We start from the raw sequence: 20,757 nt of genomic DNA, 5'->3' as shown, positions 1-20,757 counted from the left end.
CAATGTTACTTTGCAATTTGGGGGCTTTGATTCCCACCAGTGCGCTTGCGGCAGTAGTGGGCGGAGATCTCAGCGCTATATAGTGTGGCCCCTGACCTTGCGGGACATGCCTGGGCAAGGGCTTGCCCATCATTTCCAAAGAGCGGCCAATCTGGGCCACTTACCTCTGTCCAATTCCCCATAGCTTGCTATTCCTCCCCCAAATCGTGCTAGTAAGACCTGTCCCTATTTTGTTCTTCTGTTTTAGCAGCTTTCTTGGGGCACTTTTGGATTATAGTCTGACTTGTTTGAGCTGCCTGGGGCCACCAGTGGTTTGAGGTGTGACCTCCACTAGAGGATTGGGTAAAATACAGGGGGCATCTATAAGATGCCCTCTGCATTTTTTGTAATAAATCCCACGCCCCACGCGCGGTCTGCTCCCTGAGGACGCAGGTACTTACCTGCTAGCAGATTGGAACCGGAGCACCCCTAGTCTCCATAGGCACCTATGTTATTTGGGCCATACTTTGACCTCTGCACCTGGCCGGCCCTGTGTTGCTGGTGCTGGGTGTTTGGTGTTAACTTGAACCCCCCCCAACAGTGGGTTGCCTATGCCCCAGAGACTGAACTTGTAAGTTCTTTACTTACCTGAAAAACTAACCAATACTCGCCTCCCCTAGGAACTGTTGATTTTTGCACTACCCTTTGATCAGCCTACTGCTCTACCACAGAATAGAGCATTACTATTCTCTAATTTTACCACTATCCACTTTTAAGGGGAACCCTTGGATTCTGTGCACACTATCTCTCACTTTGATATACTATATACAGAGCCAACTTCCTACAGCATGCTAGAGGGATGACATACAGTGACCTTTAGTGAAAAACGGGTGCGTGCATCCAGTTCCCCCAGACTGCAATGGTAGACCTGCAGAACCCTTTGCATTAGCTCTCTATGGGTGGCAGAATAACTGCTGCAGCCCATAGGGATCCTCTGAAACATCAATTCCCTGGGTACCAAATACTAGGGACTTGCATGAGGGGACCAGTATTTCAGTTGTGGGAAGAAAGTTACCAGCAACCAAATTTAGATGAGAGCATACTCACTGAGGTCCGGGTTACCAGGATCCCAGTGAACAGTCACACACTGACAAACAAGCAAAAAGTGGAGGTAACCAAGCTAGAAAGAGGCTACTTTCCTACACTTAACTTAGAGTTTTCCCCAGGCGTTAGACTGGATCTGGAGATTTTTTTTCAAGCAGTACTCTTGCACGCCGTCAGGTGGCGTCTGTCAACTCCCTTTCCGTTGTTAGCGTTGTGGTTGCCATGATGACTTCTGGGTTGTACATAAGTGCCACCTTGGCGCAGTGATGTAATTTTTATTTATTTTTTCCTCCCAATTCAAACACTTTTGTTGTGTTTTTGGTGACCTTTGGTGCGTCGGATGTCCCCAAAAACCAGGTTCAAACAATGCAAGGACTGTCGCCACATGATGGCAGTGACGGATCCGCATCGGATTGGTTTGTGATGTTTGGAGCGCGACCACAAGTCCAGCAGAGTGCTGGATCAGGCACCTGAGGGCTTTGAGGGAGCGGTCCCTAAAGCTCATGGCGGCCCTGCATCACTCCCGGTCTCGCTCGAGAGGAGGATCTCGAGACTGCTCACGGGTCCCCAACAGATCATCCTCCAAGTCTTTGGGTCACTCAAGAAGTCATCGAAGAAATGTAGGCATTCTTAGACTTCACCCCATTGCTCGGCTGATGGGACAAGCGTTGACGCTCCAGGCCTTTGTCCCGTGAGCCTACTTCTGGGTCTGCCCCGTGCCTTTCCAGGAGCCAAAGCGACCCCTGTCCAACAAAAAATTCTGTGAGGCCATGCATCTCAAATTTGGACAGACACCTCAACCCCCATCCCGTGGCACCGTCAGTGTCTAGGAGAGTTCAGCTTGGGGACCCTTTGGGTTCCGCGCCAGCAAAGTCGTCAGTGCTCCTGACATCAGTTGGGCCCACGATCCCTGTCGACGCAATCCTGATTCCGAACGCTGCTTCCGACTTCGATGGGGCCTTCTCACCCCAGGTTGGATTTGTATCTTTTTTTTTTTTTCTATGGGTACGAGTGTGAGGAGCGATTGGAGGGGTCGCTGGACCCTTAGGAGTACAACCGAGATGATCCTAATATGGACTGGGCACAGGAATTGGGTGAAGCCAGTAGTCTGGATAGTTCACGACACTGGCATGCTTTCTCCTCCTACTGTGGCTATGGCGGAGGGAGCTTCTTATTCAGTGCTGGTCAGTAGGGTGGCTGAGGTCCTTGGCCTTGAACTGCCCACTGTAATGGTCAGGACTAATCTGATGGAGGTGCTTCGGAGCCTCTCCTCCCTTTCAATGAAGCCCTCACTGATGTCCTTCTGGGTACTTGGTCCAGATGCAGTGCAGGGGCTGCTGTGAACAGGACAATCGCTTGCCGCCTTCGACTTGCACGCAGACGACTCTAACTTCCTGTCCCAACATCCCACGCCTGAGAGCCTGGTTACCCAGGCAGTATCATCTGGAGCATTCCCATCTGCTCCCCTGGAATGGGAATCAGAGGTTGGACCAACTTGGGAAGATGTTTTCTTCCTCCAGTCTGGCGTTGCGGTCAGTGAACACTGCATGCCTTTTGGGCGGTTATACTCCTTGTGGGATACGGTTGCACAGGTCTTTCTGCAGATACTGGAGGTCCTGGGCTATCATCTCCCAAGTTGTTGTTGATGGAAGAGACGCAGTGATGTTCACTATTCAATGTCGGCTGGACACGACCGACTTTCTGAGGAGATCGGTTGCGTCAACTGTGACCTTTTGGTGCCATGCCTGGTTGAGGGCACCTGGTTTTTCGGGGGATGTCCAATAGACCCTTATGGATATGCCCTTTAATGGCACCCATCTTTTCAGAGATAAGGGAACTTTGCACTTGAGAGGTTCAAGGAGTCCCGAGCTATGGTTAGGTCCCTCAGCCTTTCGACTGCCCCTTGTCCCCAACAGTCTGCCTTTCGTGGCCATGGAAGGGGCTCCCGGTCAAGTCCTTTTCCCAGCCACCATGCCACCCATGCTACTTAGCTAGCCCCTGCGGGCCAGGGACGCAGATTCCCACAGGCTCGTGGAACAGGTAACCAGAGGTCTGCCCATAATTTGAAAACTGGAAGCAGGCTCACCTTTACTGAAACAGGTTATGGAGGGCTGCCTGTCCTGCTGCAGTCTTCTTCTGTATTCACATCAGGGTAATAGTGCTTTGTGTACTTTGCCTGTTCCTCCAGTTGGCTGTAAGACACATGTCTTGCAAGGGTACACCTACATAGATTGCAGCAGCCCTTCCAGAGCTACTGGTGAAATGCACCCTCCCTCTTCCTTGTAGCAGATGCCTGTTTTTTTCTGTGGCAGATGATGCAGGCTGAAAGCATGCGCTTTGTTTTGTCGATGTATTACATCAGTGTAAGTCTGAGGAAAGTAATGACCTTTCTGCTGATGTTGAATTTTTAAGAAAAGAACATAGCATAAAAAAGGTGAATTCAAGTCAGTAGGGAATTCAGGTATCAATTGGAAGTTTGTTTCGCAAGATGGCTTTGTCCTTAGAGAATCTGAGAAAAGATACTTTGACAGTGAATGCTTCCATCTTCCCTTCAGGCCTTGCTGTTGTAGGTGCTAGGTTTGTCTTACAAGAGATGAATTTTAGGGGGTGCTTTGTAGTCTATGCTAGTAGGGCTTTGTACAGGGCAAAGGCTGTTCATAAGAGGAGCTTTGCCACATGTCATGTGGGTGCGTAGAGTGAGCGAGCTCTCAGAGTTGGGCACAGGATGAAGGCTGTGCTTAGTAGAGTCCTGGCCACTTGATGGGGCTTTTGTGTTGGAGTGGGCTGTAAAAACTATTTTATATAAACACATGTAATTTGTTTTATGATTTTACTCCATTTACTACCTTACTTGCATTTTTGAAAGACTACTGGTTTGTAACCTGAACAGCAGTAGGGAGAATGATCTAATCCGTGATCAATATCATTGAACATGCCATGAGCAGGCCTCAAAGCTATACGCCCACTCTGTGGCAAGTCGCAATTTTAGACGAGCATGCAATTTGTAGGGGCTACTGGCCCATTCTAGCAAACTGACCACAGGTGATCCAGTCACTCAGTGAATGATCATTTAAGATGCAATTAAATCTTGTACCTGATAGCGACTTCAGGTTGCAGATTCGTTACATTTGAGTTTCCCCAGGCATCAGACTGGATCCGGAAACTTTTGCTTGAGCAGTACTTCTACGTGCACCATCAGGTGGCTCTATCCAGCTTTACGTGTCGTTGAAACCAGAAGTTGTCATGGTCCCCTCTGTAGGCGCACCCAGATGCACAGGCGCCAGTTCTTTTCTTTCAGCACCAGTTAGTGCACATCCAGAAAGCTACCTCTCTGTCGCTATTCAACAGGCCTTTTTTTGACATTTTGTCAATTTTTTTCTTCATTGTTTCGAGGATGTCATCTAAGACGGCAGGGTTCAAACTGTGTGGCGCCTGTCACTGAGTCATGTTAGTTATGGACCCCAATTTCGTTTCTCTGATGCTTCACACGCAACCACAACTCCAAGTGGAGCACCGACTGCTGGACCATGGTGCTGAATGCTTTGAGGGAGCAGGCCCGAAAGCTGCTTGCGGCCCAGCAGTCTCCGACACTGACATGTGGCTCTCCTTGATGGTCTCGATCCCACTCGAGAAGCTCTGCTCCACGAGCCCCAAGTCCTCGGTCACACTTGAGGTCCTTGGTACACTTGGAAGAGGCACCAAAAGAGGTCCAAGAGGACTTCGACTTCATCTCGTCCATCATCAGAGCGGAGAACATCAGCGTTCCCATCACAGTTCTGCTGTGCCGTTGCCCAGTTAGACTCCACATTTTCCCCCCATTTTTGGGAGCCAGATCAACGCCCACTTAAATTAATGAACTTTGAGGCCATGCACTGAATATTTGAGCGGGCTGATGTCTTTGGGGATTGGGGGGGGGGGGGGAGCGGGGGAGATTGACGCCCCATCAGGTTCCACAGCAGTGGTTTCAGCCTCTGCTCTCAAGGAGTTTCATTGATCCAATTCTGAACTGGTGACAGTCTGACCCAGGCAACTTTCTCCGGCGCTGGTTCTGATGCTCCCAGCAGCGGCCCCATTCTCATTCCTAACTACCCAGAGCTGGAATGGAGTCACACAACCCACATTCCGGCACCAACGGTGCCAGAACGTTGCTTGAGCCTTACTTTTCACAGCCAGGCATGGGAAGATAGGGAGGGGCCCCTGGAACCTTTAGGACCTCAGTTGGAATGATCTTTGGACTGGTATGTGGAGCTAGGGGAGGCCAGTGGTCTGGACACCTCTCCAGTTACTGCCTTGCTCGCTCCACCCACTGTGGCTACGTAGAAGGAAGCTTCCTGTGCAATGGTGGTGGTGCGTAGGACAGTAGAGGTCCTTGACCTCAAACTGCCCTCGGTGGCTGTCAAGATGTACATCAGCCTGGGTCTTCCACTGCCAAACCTCTTCTGCCCTCCTGTGGACGATCGCCCGCTGCCATCGCCCTGCACCGAGTAACCCTAGAGTTCGATGGCATCTGTCGCTGTAGATACGCATGTTCTGCAATAGCTCGCCATCTGGTGTTGGGCCGGAGTGTTACAAGTTGTTTTTCTTCGAAGAAGTCTTTCGAGTCACGGGACCGAGTGACTCCTCCTTTTGTCTCCATTGCGCATGGGCGTCGACTCCATCCTCGATTGTTTTTTTTCCGCCATCGGGTTCGGACGTGTTCCTGTCGCTCCGAGTTTCGGAACGGAAAATTAGCTAATTTCGGAAGATTTTCGTCGGTATTGTTGCGTTCGGGATCGGCGTACTTAGATTCCACACCACATCGAAGATCGAAGAGCTCCGGTGCCCTTCGGGGTAGTTTTTCGATCCCCCGTCGGGGCCTGGTCGGCCCGACCGCGTGCTGAAGAACGCCGATGGAACGGACCCCGTTCCGTTTCTGCCCCAAATGCCACAATAAGTACCCTTACACAGACCAACACTTGGTCTGCAACCTGTGCCTGTCACCTGAGCACAGCGAAGACACCTGCGAGGCCTGTCGTGCGTTCTGGTCCCGAAAAACACTCCGAGACCGTTGAGCCAGAAGACTTCAAATGGCGTCCGCACCGACCGCCCAACGGGAGTTCGAGGAACAGGAAGAAGAAGGTACCTTCTCGATCCAAGACTCAGACTCCGAAGGATTCGACGACACACAAACCGTGAGTAAGACGTCGAAAACCACACAAAGAAACATTTTACAAGGCCCAGGGGACGCCACTGCCACCAGGCCATGGCTCCACCCATAAATTCGGTGACCGACCGTCGGCACCGAAAAAGGCCCAAACAGTGCCAAGATCGTCCGACTCCGGTCGAGACACCGGCACGCAGCCTTCTCGGGACCGAGAAAGTGCTGGAGACAAGCCTCGACACCGAGATGCCGGTGTGGACACGGCTCGACGCCGAGACAGCGGCACCGAAACAGATCGACGACGAGAGGTTTCGGCCCCGAAAAGGAAAAAAGTCACCTCGGAGCCGAAAAAACACGCAGACAAAGTTTCGACGCCGAAACAAACTGCAAGCGACCCAGCTTCAGGCTCTTATACAGAAGAGCACTCGCTAACCTCCCAAATGCAAAAGCATAGGTTTGAGGAAGAGCTACAAGCAACTGATGTGGACCATACGCAAAAGCGTATCTTCATTCAGCAGGGGACAGGAAAAATAAGCACCCTTCCCCCCATTAGGAGAAAGAGAAGGTTGGAGTTCCAGACGGAACAAGCACCACAACCAAAAGTGGTTAAAAGAGTTACACCACCACCCTCTCCTCCGCCCGTGATTAACGTTTCACCAGCACAAACTCCATCTCACTCCCCAGCTCACACCACCATGAGCCAGGGTGACCAAGATCAGGACGCATGGGACCTATACGACGCCCCAGTGTCAGATAACAGCCCGGAGGCCTACCCTACAAAGCCATCTCCACCAGAAGACAGCACCGCGTACTCTCAGGTGGTGGCTAGAGCAGCACAATTTCATAACGTAAGCCTCCACTCAGAACAGGTCGAGGATGATTTCTTGTTCAACACACTCTCCTCCACCCACAGCTCCTACCAAAGCCTGCCTATGCTCCCTGGTATGCTCCGGCACGCAAAAGACATATTTAAGGAGCCGGTCAAAAGTAGGGCAATCAAACCAAGGGTGGAAAAGAAGTATAAGCCGCCTCCTACGGACCCGGTTTTCATCACTACACAGCTGCCACCAGACTCTGTTGTTGTAGGAGCAGCTAGGAAAAGGGCCAACTCTCACACATCTGGAGATGCACCACCCCCAGATAAAGAAAGCCGCAAGTTCGATGCAGCTGGTAAGAGAGTCGCAGCACAAGCTGCAAACCAGTGGCGCATCGCGAACTCCCAGGCACTACTTGCGCGCTATGACAGAGCCCACTGGGACGAGATGCAACATCTCATTGAACATCTGCCCAAGGACTTCCAAAATAGGGCAAAACAAGTGGTTGAGGAGGGACAGACCATCTCCAACAACCAGATACGTTCCTCCATGGACGCTGCAGATACAGCTGCACGGACAATTAATACATCTGTAACTATCAGAAGGCATGCATGGCTCCGAACGTCTGGATTTAAACCAGAGATTCAACAAGCAGTTCTCAATATGCCTTTTAATGAAAAAGAACTGTTCGGTCCACAAGTGGACACAGCGATTGAGAAACTCAAAAAAGATACGGACACTGCCAAAGCCATGGGCGCACTCTACTCCCCGCAGAGCAGAGGGAATTACAGCACATTCCGTAAAACGCCCTTTCGAGGGGGGTTTCGGGGTCAAAGCACACAAGCCAGCACCTCACAAGCAACACCGTCCACTTACCAGGGACAGTATAGAGGAGGTTTTCGGGGACAATATAGAGGAGGGCAATTCCCTAGAAATAGAGGGAGATTTCAAAGCCCCAAAACCCCTACTACTAAACAATGACTCACATGTCACTCACCCCCTCCACACAACACCAGTGGGGGGAAGAATAGGTCATTATTACAAAGCATGGGAGGAAATCACTACAGACACTTGGGTTCTAGCAATTATCCAACATGGTTATTGCATAGAATTTCTACAATTCCCTCCAAACATACCACCAAAAGCACAAAATTTAACAACACACCATTCCAATCTCCTGGAGATAGAAGTGCAGGCACTATTGCAAAAGAATGCAATCGAATTAGTGCCAAACACACAAATAAACACAGGAGTTTACTCACTGTACTTTCTGATACCAAAGAAGGACAAAACGCTGAGACCAATCCTAGACCTCAGAGTAGTGAACACTTTCATCAAATCAGACCACTTCCACATGGTCACACTACAAGAAGTATTGCCATTGCTAAAACTACACGACTACATGGCAACTTTAGACCTCAAGGATGCTTATTTCCATATACCAATACACCCATCGCACAGGAAATACCTAAGGTTTGTATTCAAAGGAATACATTACCAATTCAAGGTACTGCCTTTCGGATTACCAACCGCACCAAGAGTCTTTACCAAATGTCTAGCGGTAGTCGCTGCACACATAAGAAGGCAGCAAATATATGTGTTCCCATATTTGGACGACTGGCTAATCAAGGCCCATTCGTTCATACAGTGCTCAAATCACACAAATCAGATCATACAAACCCTCTTCAAACTCGGGTTCACCGTCAATTTCACAAAATCCAAAATTCTGCCACGCAAGGTACAACAATACCTGGGAGCCATAATAGACACATCAAAGGGAGTAGCCACTCCAAGTCCACAAAGAATTCAAAATTTCAACACCATCATACAACGCATGTATCCAACACAAAAGATACAGGCAAAGATGGTATTACAACTCCTAGGCATGATGTCATCATGCATAGCCATTGTCCCAAACGCAAAACTGCACATGAGGCCCTTACAACAATGCCTAGCATCACAGTGGTCTCAAGCACAGGGTCACCTTCTAGATCTGGTGTTAATAGACCGCCAAACTTACCTCTCGCTTCTGTGGTGGAACAACATCAATTTAAACAAAGGGCGGCCTTTCCAAGACCCAGTGCCACAATACGTAATAACAACAGATGCTTCCATGACAGGGTGGGGAGCACACCTCGATCAACACAGCATACAAGGACAATGGAACGTACATCAAACAAAACTGCATATCAATCACCTAGAACTTCTAGCAGTTTTTCAAGCACTAAAAGCTTTCCAACCAATAATAGTTCACAAATACATTCTCGTCAAAACAGACAACATGACAACAATGTATTATCTAAACAAGCAGGGAGGGACGCACTCCACGCAGTTAAGCCTGCTAGCACAAAAAATTTGGCATTGGGCAATTCACAACCAAATTCGCCTAATTGCACAGTTTATACCAGGGATACAAAATCAACTCGCAGACAATCTCTCTCGAGATCACCAACAGGTCCACGAATGGGAAATTCACCCCCAAATTCTGAACACTTATTTCAAACTCTGGGGAACACCTCAGATAGACTTGTTTGCGACAAGGGAGAACGCAAAATGCCAAAACTTCGCATCCAGGTACCCACACAAACAATCCCAAGGCAATGCCCTATGGATGAACTGGTCAGGGATATTTGCTTACGCTTTTCCTCCTCTCCCTCTCCTTCCTTACCTGGTAAACAAACTCAGTCAAAGCAAACTCAAACTCATATTGATAGCACCAACTTGGGCAAGGCAACCCTGGTACACAACGCTGCTAGACCTCTCAGTGGTACCCTGCATCAAATTGCCCAACAGGCCAGATCTGTTGACACAGCACAACCAAAAGATCAGACACCCAGATCCAGCATCGCTGAATCTAGCAATCTGGCTCCTGAAATCCTAGAATTCGGGCACTTACAACTTACCCAAGAATGTATGGAAGTCATAAAACAAGCAAAAAGGCCATCCACCAGGCACTGCTATGCAAGTAAATGGAAGAGGTTTGTTTGCTACTGCCATATTAATCAAATACAACCATTACACACAACTCCAGAACATGTAGTGGGTTACTTGCTTCACTTACAAAAATCTAACCTAGCTTTCTCTTCCATTAAGATTCACCTTGCAGCAATATCTGCATACCTGCAGACTACCTATTCAACTTCCCTATATAAAATACCAGTCATTAAAGCATTCATGGAGGGCCTTAGGAGAATTATACCACCAAGAACACTACCTGTTCCTTCATGGAACCTAAATGTTGTCCTAACTAGACTTATGGGTCCACCTTTTGAACCCATGCACTCCTGCGACATACAGTTCCTAACCTGGAAGGTGGCATTTCTCATCGCCATTACTTCCCTGAGAAGAGTAAGCGAGATTCAGGCGTTTACTATACAGGAACCTTTTATACAACTACACAAAAATAAAGTCGTCCTAAGGACCAATCCTAAATTTTTGCCAAAGGTTATTTCACCGTTCCATCTAAATCAAACAGTGGAACTTCCAGTGTTCTTTCCACAGCCAGATACCGTAGCTGAAAGGGCACTACATACATTAGATGTCAAAAGAGCATTGATGTATTACATTGACAGAACAAAGAACATCAGAAAGACTAAACAACTCTTTATTGCATTTCAAAAACCTCATGCAGGAAACCCAATTTCAAAACAAGGTATAGCCAGATGGATAGTTAAATGCATCCAAATCTGCTACCTTAAAGCTAAACGACAGCTGCCCATTACACCAAGGGCACACTCAACCAGAAAGAAAGGTGCTACCATGGCCTTTCTAGGAAACATCCCAATGCAAGAAATATGTAAGGCAGCCACATGGTCTACGCCTCACACATTCACCAAGCACTACTGTGTAGACGTGTTATCCGCACAACAAGCCACAGTAGGTCAAGCCGTATTAAGGACATTATTTCAAACTACTTCCACTCCTACAGGCTGATCCACCGCTTTTGGGGAAATAACTGCTTACTAGTCTATGCAGAACATGCGTATCTACAGCGACAGATGCCATCGAACTGAAAATGTCACTTACCCAGTGTACATCTGTTCGTGGCATCAGTCGCAGTAGATTCGCATGTGCCCACCCGCCTCCCCGGGAGCCTGTAGCAGTTTGGAAGTTACCTTCAATTATTTATATATGTATCATCTCAACCTTAAATAAGTGCATACTTAGTCACTCCATTGCATGGGCACTATTACTACAATTCAACTCCTACCTCACCCTCTGCGGGGAAAAACAATCGAGGATGGAGTCGACGCCCATGCGCAATGGAGACAAAAGGAGGAGTCACTCGGTCCCGTGACTCGAAAGACTTCTTCGAAGAAAAACAACTTGTAACACTCCGGCCCAACACCAGATGGCGAGCTATTGCAGAACATGCGAATCTACTGCGACTGATGCCACGAACAGATGTACACTGGGTAAGTGACATTTTCATTCCTCAGCCAGCACCCCATCCCTGAGAGCTTGGAAGTCCAAGCCTTGAATTCCCATGGCGCTTCTTCCGCTCAGCCACAAAGGGAATCTTTGGGAAGAGGTTTTCTTCTACCAGCCTGGCACTGATGTTAGTGAACTCTTCATGCCTACTGGGCTGTTTCTCACACACCATTTGTGGTACAGTTGCACAAGTGCTACTGCAGGTCCTGGTGAGGGCCCAGGCCATACTCTCTAGCAGTATAAGACGGTAGGGTCCATTCGGTGTGGCTTAGATACGACTGACTCGCTAGGCAGAGTGGTTGCTTTGACAGTGACCTTAAGGTGCCACACCTGGCTGAAAACATCTGGTTTTTCAGGGGATGTCCAGGTAAACCTGATGGACATGCCCTTCAATGGGACACTCTTAATTGGCGAGAAGGCGCATGCCGGTGGGGCACTTTAAGGACTCGCAGGCTACGGCCAAGTCCTTGGGTCTCCCCGCAACCCCTCCAGTCTACCATATGCCCCTTTACATGGCTACGGAAGGTGTGCAGCATAGCGTCAGCCTTATGCCAGTCAGTCCTGCACAACCACCCAAGTGTATGTGAGGACGTGGGTGCACAGTGCCTTCAGGCCTAGAGAATCTGAAAGCCAGAAGTCATCCACCACCCAGCCCCTGGCAGCTACAGCCTCAAAACTCTCCTAGTTTGGTACTGCAGGACCATTCTAGCCCAGTTGGAGGGAGAAGTCACCTTCTCCTCCTCCACGGACATTTCATTACATCGGATGCATGGGTACCAAGCATCAAGAAGGGCTATACCCTTCCTTACCTCCCCCAATACCATCAACATTCAAACTGTTGGCAGAGGATCATTTATCTCTACTCTGAGTGGAAGTTGGAGCTCTCGTGGCCAATGGGGCCATAGAAAGCGTCCCAATATCAGAAATAGGCAGTGGTTGTTCCCGCTGCTTTATGATACCCAAAAGGAACAAGGGTCTTTATCCTATTCTAGACCTACAGACTGAGTTTCTTCCTCATGAAGTTAAAGATGCTCACGTTGGTGCAAGTCTAGTCTGCCCTAGACCTGGAAGACTGGTTGGTAGTGCTGGACTTAAAGGATGCATATTTTCATATTCCCATCCTGCTGGCCCACAGGTATTACCTGCAGCTCAAGGTAGGCCATGAACATTTTCAGTTCACCGTGCTGCCATTCGGCCTTACCAGTACCGATGGGTGTTCACCAAAGTGATGGCAGTAATCGTAGGTCAGGGGTTTCAGTCTTCCCCCTACCCTGATGACTGGCTGTTCAAGGCGGGTTCTCCCCAGGCAGTTGTTTCCCACCTTAGGACTACAGGAAACCCTCTGCATTTGCTGGGGTGCACTATAAACGTGCTGACGTCACACCTGACTCCCTCTGACGCTTTCATAGGAGCTGTTCTGGGCACAGTGCAGTTTCGGACTTACCCTCCCTAGCAGCAAGTCCCAGGATATTCAGGCTATGATACTGATGTTTCACCCTCTATCCTAGGTTTCAATGAGACTGACTGAGGCAGCTGGGCCTCCTGCATCCTGCTGGTAAATCATGACAGATGGCATATGCTGGCTCTGCAGTGGGACATACAATTCCAGTGGGCACAGCATCAGGGAAATCTTTCCGACTTGGTCCAGACCTCGGAGAGAACTGCAAAAGACTTGCAGTGGTAGATCATGGACTGCGATTGGGTCAGAAGCAGACTCCTATCCCTTCCCGAAGCAGAACTTGTGGTAGTGGCATACGTGTCCCTTCTGGGATGGGGTGGCCATCTGTGAGAGATGGAGATCAGAGGACTCTGGGCTCCGGTGGAATCCAGAATCCACATCAACATCTTGACACTCTGGGCAATCCGACTAGCATTAAAAGCATTTCTTCCCTCTATCAAGGGGAAGTTGGTGCAGGTGTTCACGGACAACACCACTGCCATGTGGTACTGCAAGGAGCAGGGTGAGGTGGGTTTGTCAAGAAGCCCTGCGTCTCTGGATATGGATGGACCAGCAGGGCATAACCCTGGTGGTTCAACACATGGCAGGTTCTCTGAAGGGCAGACAAACTCAGCTATCGATGCCTAGCGGATCCTAAGTGGCATCTCCATAGGTGGTACAAGGTTGTTCAGCAGTGGGGAGAGCCTTGGCTAGGTCTATTCGCACTGAAGAGAACTCGGTCAGCAGTATTTCGCATTGGAGTTTCCAAGGCAGCAATCACTTGGCTATGCTTTTCGTCCCAAGTGGAAGTCTGGCCTCCTGTTTGCCTTTCAGCTCATACCACTACTGCCCAGAGTTCTCAAAAAGAACAAGAGCAAACAGACCCAAGTAATCCTTGTGGCTCCGGACTGGGCATGGAGAGTCCAGTATCCCGAGCTTCTGAAAATGGGCATTGATCCTCCGATCAGGCTGTCCCATCTGGAGGATCTTCTGTCACAGCAGCAGAGGAAGGTCCTCCACCTGATTCTGTCAACTGTACGCCAGAATGCATGGAGATTGAGCGGCAGCAGTTGACAGCATTCAAACTTCCTCTTGAAGTCTATAATGCCATTTTGGCAGACAGATGTTCCTCCATCAAAATGGTATACGCCTGCTGTTGGAAAAAGCTTGTAAAATATTGGACAGAAAGAATATCTATTATCTTTCTGCTTCTCTCTCATATGTTCTTCTTTTTCATTCTGTCTCGTCCATCAGGGCTCTGCTCTGGGCGCTCTTAAGGGCTGTCTGCTTTTCTGCAGCTGCTTGACCAAGGGCTTGTACATATGTTTCCCACTATGCCTTTTATCATGCCTAATTTGGGATCTCAATCTAGCTCTCCAAAACCTAATATGTGGTCCTTTCGGGCCACTGCACAATTGTCCCCTCCAGCTGCTTACCATCAAGACATCTTTCTTAGTGGCAGTAACATCTGCCCGGAGGGTGAGTCAGATACAGGTCTTATCATCCAGGCCTCTGTATCTGTGTCTCCTGATCAGTTAGTGCTTTGCACCAGTGCCTCTTTCCTCTCTCCCGAAGGTGGTGACCCCATTTCATTTGAGTCACTGTCATGCTGCCCACCTTCTTGCTCCCCCACATCCCTATAAGGAAGAGGAGTGACTCCACCAACTGGACCCAAAGAGTATTGGCATACTATTTTGACCGCACAAGAGTTTTGGTTGGACGACCAACTTTGTGGTGTATATGAGAGCAAAATAACGTAAAGAAATGAACCATTTCATGCTGGGTCGTTCTCTGCATAAAGATCTGCTACGCCTTGGCTAAGAAGCATCCTGAGGGCTTACAAGCTCATTCCACCAGGGGAAAAGCTGCAACTTTGGCATTAGCTCACGGAGTCCCAGTCCTAGGCATCTGTCAGGCAACATGGGCATCCCTGCACACGTTTACCAAACACTATCTGGACAGTACGGTCCGCCTAGAGGGGCATTTCCCCCGTTCGCTCATGCAGGAATTTCTAGTTTGAAAGAGTGTCTGCAGCCCACTGCCAGGAGGATATGGCTTGGGTATCCCATTGAAAGGTAAGACAGTTAGAAGTCTCTATCAGATGAACAAGTTAGTTACCTTTGGTATGGCATTATCAGGTAGAGACTCTAGCTAGCTTTAGATTCCTTACACCCATCCATGCCTCCCGCCGACTTTTTTTGCTCTGGTTGGAGGGCCCTGGTGTGGACACACATGCACCAGATCTTGCCATGGCTCTGCACTCCTGGTGTTGATAGTCTTGATTGAAGTAACGGATGCCCATGCACCTGGGTGGTTCCTGTATTGGTGACTGTGATGTCAGTTCTGGCACAAAGTACGCCACGGGGAGCCACCCAACGGCACATGCAGGGCTATTGCTCGAGCAAAAGTTTCCAGATCCAGTCCCACACCTGGGGAAATTTCAAAGGTATGGAATCTGCATCTAAATGGAGTCTCTACCAGATAATCTGTTACGGAAGCTAGGTAACTTGTACACTTATCTTGTTGCATTTGTTCTGCGTTCAGGCAGAGGTCAAATGTCAGCTTACGCCTTTTCACAATTTGCTACTATTTTACCCGGAAATTGGGGTTACTTTTTTTCTAATTGCAAAATTAGTCGCTTTTGTAAAGTAAACTATGCTGTATAACACGCGTGAAATGGAATGCTGTAGGATGCCAAGGTTTATTTCTAACACAGCATTCAAATAGCTTGTAAATTAACTGTACAAATATTTCACAATATATTTTAAGTTTATTCAACATAGTTTTTGACCTCACCGGAGATCTTAATCTCTAAAACAGAGTAAAATGTAGTTCAGTAGTTAAGAAAATAATGTTTTTTGTATTTGTCATGGGGGGTGGGGGGTGGGGGGTGGGGGGTGGGGGGCGTTTTTAATAGGATGAAAACAAATAGGAATGCTTTACTCAGTGATCTGCAAATGATAAATATTTTTGCTGAAACACAATATCCACACATTGTTCATACACTATATAGTTTTTTTAGTACAACTACATGTTAGTTGGAAAACTTGTGGCCATTTCAATGGCGAATGTGCTGTTTATAAATGACAGTGCGTTACCACATCCTGCTTAGCTACTCCATCATGCTTAGCGCTCTGACAATGCTATTAGTGAACTACGAGGCAAGTCAGGGGTCATGCATATACCCTATATGTAGGCCAGATTCTTATTGTATATGGACCAAAAGTTGTAGATTAAATCAAACCAGTTTTTTTGTACAGAAATGCTGAACTCACATACTTGAAGGTGCTATCATGTGTGATAAAGATGAAAAGGGTGCCTCTGTGAAATAAAATACTTGCCTAGGGTCACACAATTGGAGACTGTTTACGGGTCAAGTACATTACCATTTGGTAGATCAGTAAAGTCAGACCTGCAGGTCTGGTAACTTATTAATGATTTTTCAAGGTCTGATGAATGATGATGACAGATCATACGCAGTGCTTGACAGAGGTGCAAGTAAGCTCACTTAACTAACTTGCTAATTTAAATGTTTTTGGGGGTTTAAATCCGACATGGTCACCTAACTAGAACATCCCTTTAACATTTGTTTTTTTCAGTACATTTCTGATTTTGCTGTTAATTTCTAATAGTGTGGCTTAATGTTGAAACATTGGTATAAAAGGTTTTAGTCTGGGTGAGATCACGAGGATTCCTGTAGAGTTTTAGAGAATTCAACATTTTTGGGGGGTTTGCCGCCCTCTGGGTAGTATCATGGAGGTGCTGTAGGACCTTTGTTCCACATGCACTAAAAAGCATCAGGTTTGTTGAACTGACTGCTTTGCTGTAATTATGGAGACTTCCCACCCTTTCGTTCTCATTTAGAAATAGCTCCTTGGTGTAGTAACCTCTTTTGCTGGGCCCTTGAGTTTTTAATGCAATTGTTGCATTTTTTGAGTTGGTTGAAGGATGGTTTCTGGTTCAGAGAGGAAGGATGTGCAAGCGTGGGAAGTGGAGACTCATACAGCCATCAAGAAGTCTAGTGTGGCAATTTTTGACTTGCCACCAGGGGAGCATAAGGTCTCCTAATTGTCATATGCAAGATTGGCAACAAGCAGTTCTTCTGAAGGCTGCCAGAAAATAGTCACAGGAAACTCAGCATGTGGGTGTTCCTGGGTCGGCTTCCAAGCGCTAACCTTGAAAGGGATATGCAGGAGGCATCCACCTCACCATATGGGAACTGCATTGGGAACTTTCAGCATATAGGTGCCACCTGCTGGCACATAAGGGTACTGCAGAAGATTTTCTGGATCCAGTCTGACGCTTGGGGTAACATTCAAAAGGCGAGCAGTCTACGGTTAGTCGCTACCAGAAAGTACCTTTGATATCCAAGTGGTAGATCTGGTGGCATGCTCTTTTTGATATACTAGTGGTTGAAGTTCTGTACACATGAACAAATACAGTGGGTTGGCAGTATTACCACAGCATTTGAATGGTTCTCACCAGCCTACAAAACTCAGATGTGAGGTAAGCATTTACACTCACATCTGAGTTTCACATATTTAACCACCAGGCTTTTGGGAGGTAGAATAACTCTCTTGCAGTGACACCCTCAGTCTTTCCGACTATACCAGCTAATAACATTTAGGTGGAGACGTGTAGATCTTATGTAACTGCGATGTCGTAAATGTAGGCATTCTAGAAAGGATTTTTTTGTACTTATTTGCAAATAGCATTTTGTTAGCCTTGTCCCTTAATCTCCAGTTTTAACACCCTGTCCTGTTTGGGATTTGAACTTTGCAGTCTTAAAGTTAACGAGTGACCATATGACCCAAAAGAGACAGAATATTTAAGTATTTTTTCATGAGACCCTACTGTGACTTGCCTTATCACCTAGCCCACTGTTTTTCAAAGGAGACCTGTATCCTTAGAGCACAGCCTTAATTGAACTTGTTAGATGTCTCTAAAAACATGCAAATGTTCCTCCTTGCTATCTTTTGTGTGCTGTTTTACTTTTTTAGGAGTGTATCCGTTGGAATCGGCTCTTGTTGGCAATGCAAGAAGGTACCTGCTAAATAATTCGGAATGGTTTACTAAATGTATGCTTGGGTATACAAGCAGCCTGTCAATCGACTAGGCCTGGCTACATTTCTTCTAGTCAGTAGTTGAATTTTGCAGGGAGGGTATTGTCCAGCCTGACACTGGAAAGGGATGGGCTTGAACACTGGCTTTAAGTGCGGTCAGAATGAAGTTACGTTTCCTTTTTTCTCAACATCAAAAACGCCTAATTTGTTTTATCAGAATCGGGAAAGTCAAACTGATTTCAGTACTGTTAACTTGCTGTCGGATCGGTTTAACTAAATGAGCTATACAAAACCATGTATGGAGGTTTATGAAGTGCTTTTTCTTTCCCCTAGGGCTCCGGAGGATTGTGGACAGAGTGCATATCACAACTGGATACAACACAGCTGAAGGCTCTACAGGACCTCCTGTGCATTGCATGAAGAGCCTTAATATCAGTACAAGATATCTAAGACAACTAACTGAATAAATCATACCCCTCTCGTTTAGGTTTCTTGGTTTCTTTTTTGAGCAAAAGAATTGTAGTGCGTGTAGGCCATTCTTATACAGACCACAAGTTGTCGGTACCAAGAAGCAAATGAATCTTGAAGACTCATGTTTAGGACTATAGTTCATTGCAAAGCGCTACAACCACGCAGAGTATTTTTAAAAGTAATTCTCAGTATGACCTAAATGAGGAAAGAGTGGAAATTGTCATTTGACAAAGCTGGAAGTTCCTAAGAAGTGATGTGCGTTGTAGCAGAAAATCATATTGGTACATCTGGTGTTAAATGCATTCAATGAAGTGTGAGTACTTGGATGGTGGAAATAGACTTTCTACCCAGCAAAATATTAAATCCAAAGTTAGTGAAGTAAAGGAAACAAGCATGAAGATTTCATATTGATGTCACATTTTAGTTCTTTTTTGCAAAGGGCTTGTGTAGTGACTCAATGTGGAAAGCAATTCAGCTTCTAATACTTGAATGTGAAATGTCTTTGGCATGTCTGACTAACTCCTTCACCCCTCAATAAATAACGTTGAAATATAAAATGTATTTTGTGTGAAACTTAAGTGCTTTTCTGATTTACTCAGTTTGAGGCTCAGTTAAAATTGGGAGTGGGAGCCATTCTTCCAAGCATGAATAATTTGTTAGCCTACGAGATGTTAAATGACTTTATAAGTACGGTGGCTTTGAGGAATGCTGTCCATGTTCCCATAAAATGTATTAGCAGTGTTTATTTTTATGCCCATTTTTGTTTCAGACTTTCAGTTCGTTAAACTCTTGATTGGCGTCTACTTTTAATAAGGTCTCGCATCTAAACGTGTGAAGGCTGCATTGCGAGAGATTCAGGGCTATGAACTGTTAAAATTTGGATTGTATTAGCATTCTCGTTTGTATAGTTCCAGAGATTTTGCGTGTGCTGTGTACGTTTGAGGGTCCACTTTATCATTTCCAAGATTCAGTTTCAAATGAGGTTTTTACCCTCAGCGTTTGTTGGTAAACTTTCCCTGCTGGTGACCCACAGAAAATTTATCCTGTAGCAACTTTCTTTCACAAGCCTCAACATTTTAATATTTAGTAGCTTGCGCTCAAACTAATAAAGCAGTCAGGATTTTTGTTTCCAACTGAAAACAAATAGCTTTAAAATGTTTTTAATGAACTGATTTGCAGTGTTACATGGAACAATTTTATGTAGAACACTTGCTCCTCAAAATTTGACAACTTTTATTTTTATTTAACAAGTAGACTGTGTACAGCCTCTGAAGGATTTCGTCCTTTTAATGTTTTATTGTCATTCACGAATAACAGGCATCTATCAAACTACATTTTTTGTATTTAAAATAAATATTTTCTCATGTTGGCAATCTTTTAATTCATGGTGGGCTTCATTCTCTACCTTACCGGGAAAGTAATCTATATTGTTTGTTTCCAAACTGTTTTAATAAGGGAAAGCCATGTAATAGTTGAACGAAAGGTTGCTCTCACTCAATACTGTCATCTTGGACGTTACTGCATATTTAAGATTTCTCATAAATTACCACGAATAGCCCAAAACGAATTACTTGACGTCATTTAGGTAAACATGAAGTGCCTTACTTTTATATCTGTTTCTGAATTCAAGACCACAACGATTAACTGCGCAGATAGCTACCAAGACTGTTGCTGTACCCTTCCCATTTTGGCGACTCACCTGGTTAGACTTCCAATGCCATAGAAAAATAAGTATAGCTTTATCTCTATAGAGAAATGAAAAATATGGGTATTTAACCCATATCCCGTTGGGCTTTATACCGCTGAGGAAAAGTTGTTTGGTGAAAACTAGACCTGCTGGAGAAATTGCATGAAATAAGAGAGCCCTTCCCCATTTTTGCTCCAAAATCACCACACACCCCACCCTCATCTGTTGTAGAATTCGTGAATTTTACATTTATACAAATGCGAGCAAAGGCAGAAAGCAGTAAAAAATAAACACACCTATCTGGCAAGCTATGTAAAACTGTCCCACCTAAGAATCACGTGGCTGATGGCGATGCACTTGGTACAGGCATAGCTCACAGTTGTGTAGTTTGTGCCCCCCCACCAGACAGTTGTGTAGTGTCTGGATGTGTTGTTTACTTGTTGAGAATCTGAGTAATGCATTGCAGGGTGAGTAAACTGAAACCTCTAACCACAGATTCCTCACCTTAGAATATCCTGCAGGGGTCAGACTGGATCTAGAGAATCTTGAACAGTACCTCAGCACGCTGGTAGGTGGCTTCGATCAGCCCTGCATCAGAAGTGATGTTACATTACCTTCATAGGGGCCCC

The 20,757-nt window shown here is 46.5% G+C and overlaps 1 protein-coding gene across 1 annotated transcript in view; it reads left to right on the top strand.

Moving 5' to 3' along the window:
* Positions 1-19,822, top strand: part of IPO5 (importin 5) — a 531,657-nt gene extending 511,835 nt beyond the window's left edge. Inside the window, exon 26 of the mRNA XM_069205185.1 lies at positions 18,304-19,822. Coding sequence (XP_069061286.1) covers positions 18,304-18,390 — 87 coding nt within the window. The 3' untranslated portion in view covers positions 18,391-19,822. The remainder of the gene's footprint in view (positions 1-18,303) is intronic.
* The last annotated feature ends 935 nt before the right edge of the window (positions 19,823-20,757 follow it).

The sequence above is a fragment of the Pleurodeles waltl genome, chromosome 8, assembly GCF_031143425.1.
Source record: "Pleurodeles waltl isolate 20211129_DDA chromosome 8, aPleWal1.hap1.20221129, whole genome shotgun sequence".
Lineage (NCBI taxonomy): Eukaryota > Metazoa > Chordata > Amphibia > Caudata > Salamandridae > Pleurodeles > Pleurodeles waltl.
Note: the sequence above shows the minus strand (reverse complement) of the source record. Positions and strands in the feature narration are given on the sequence as shown.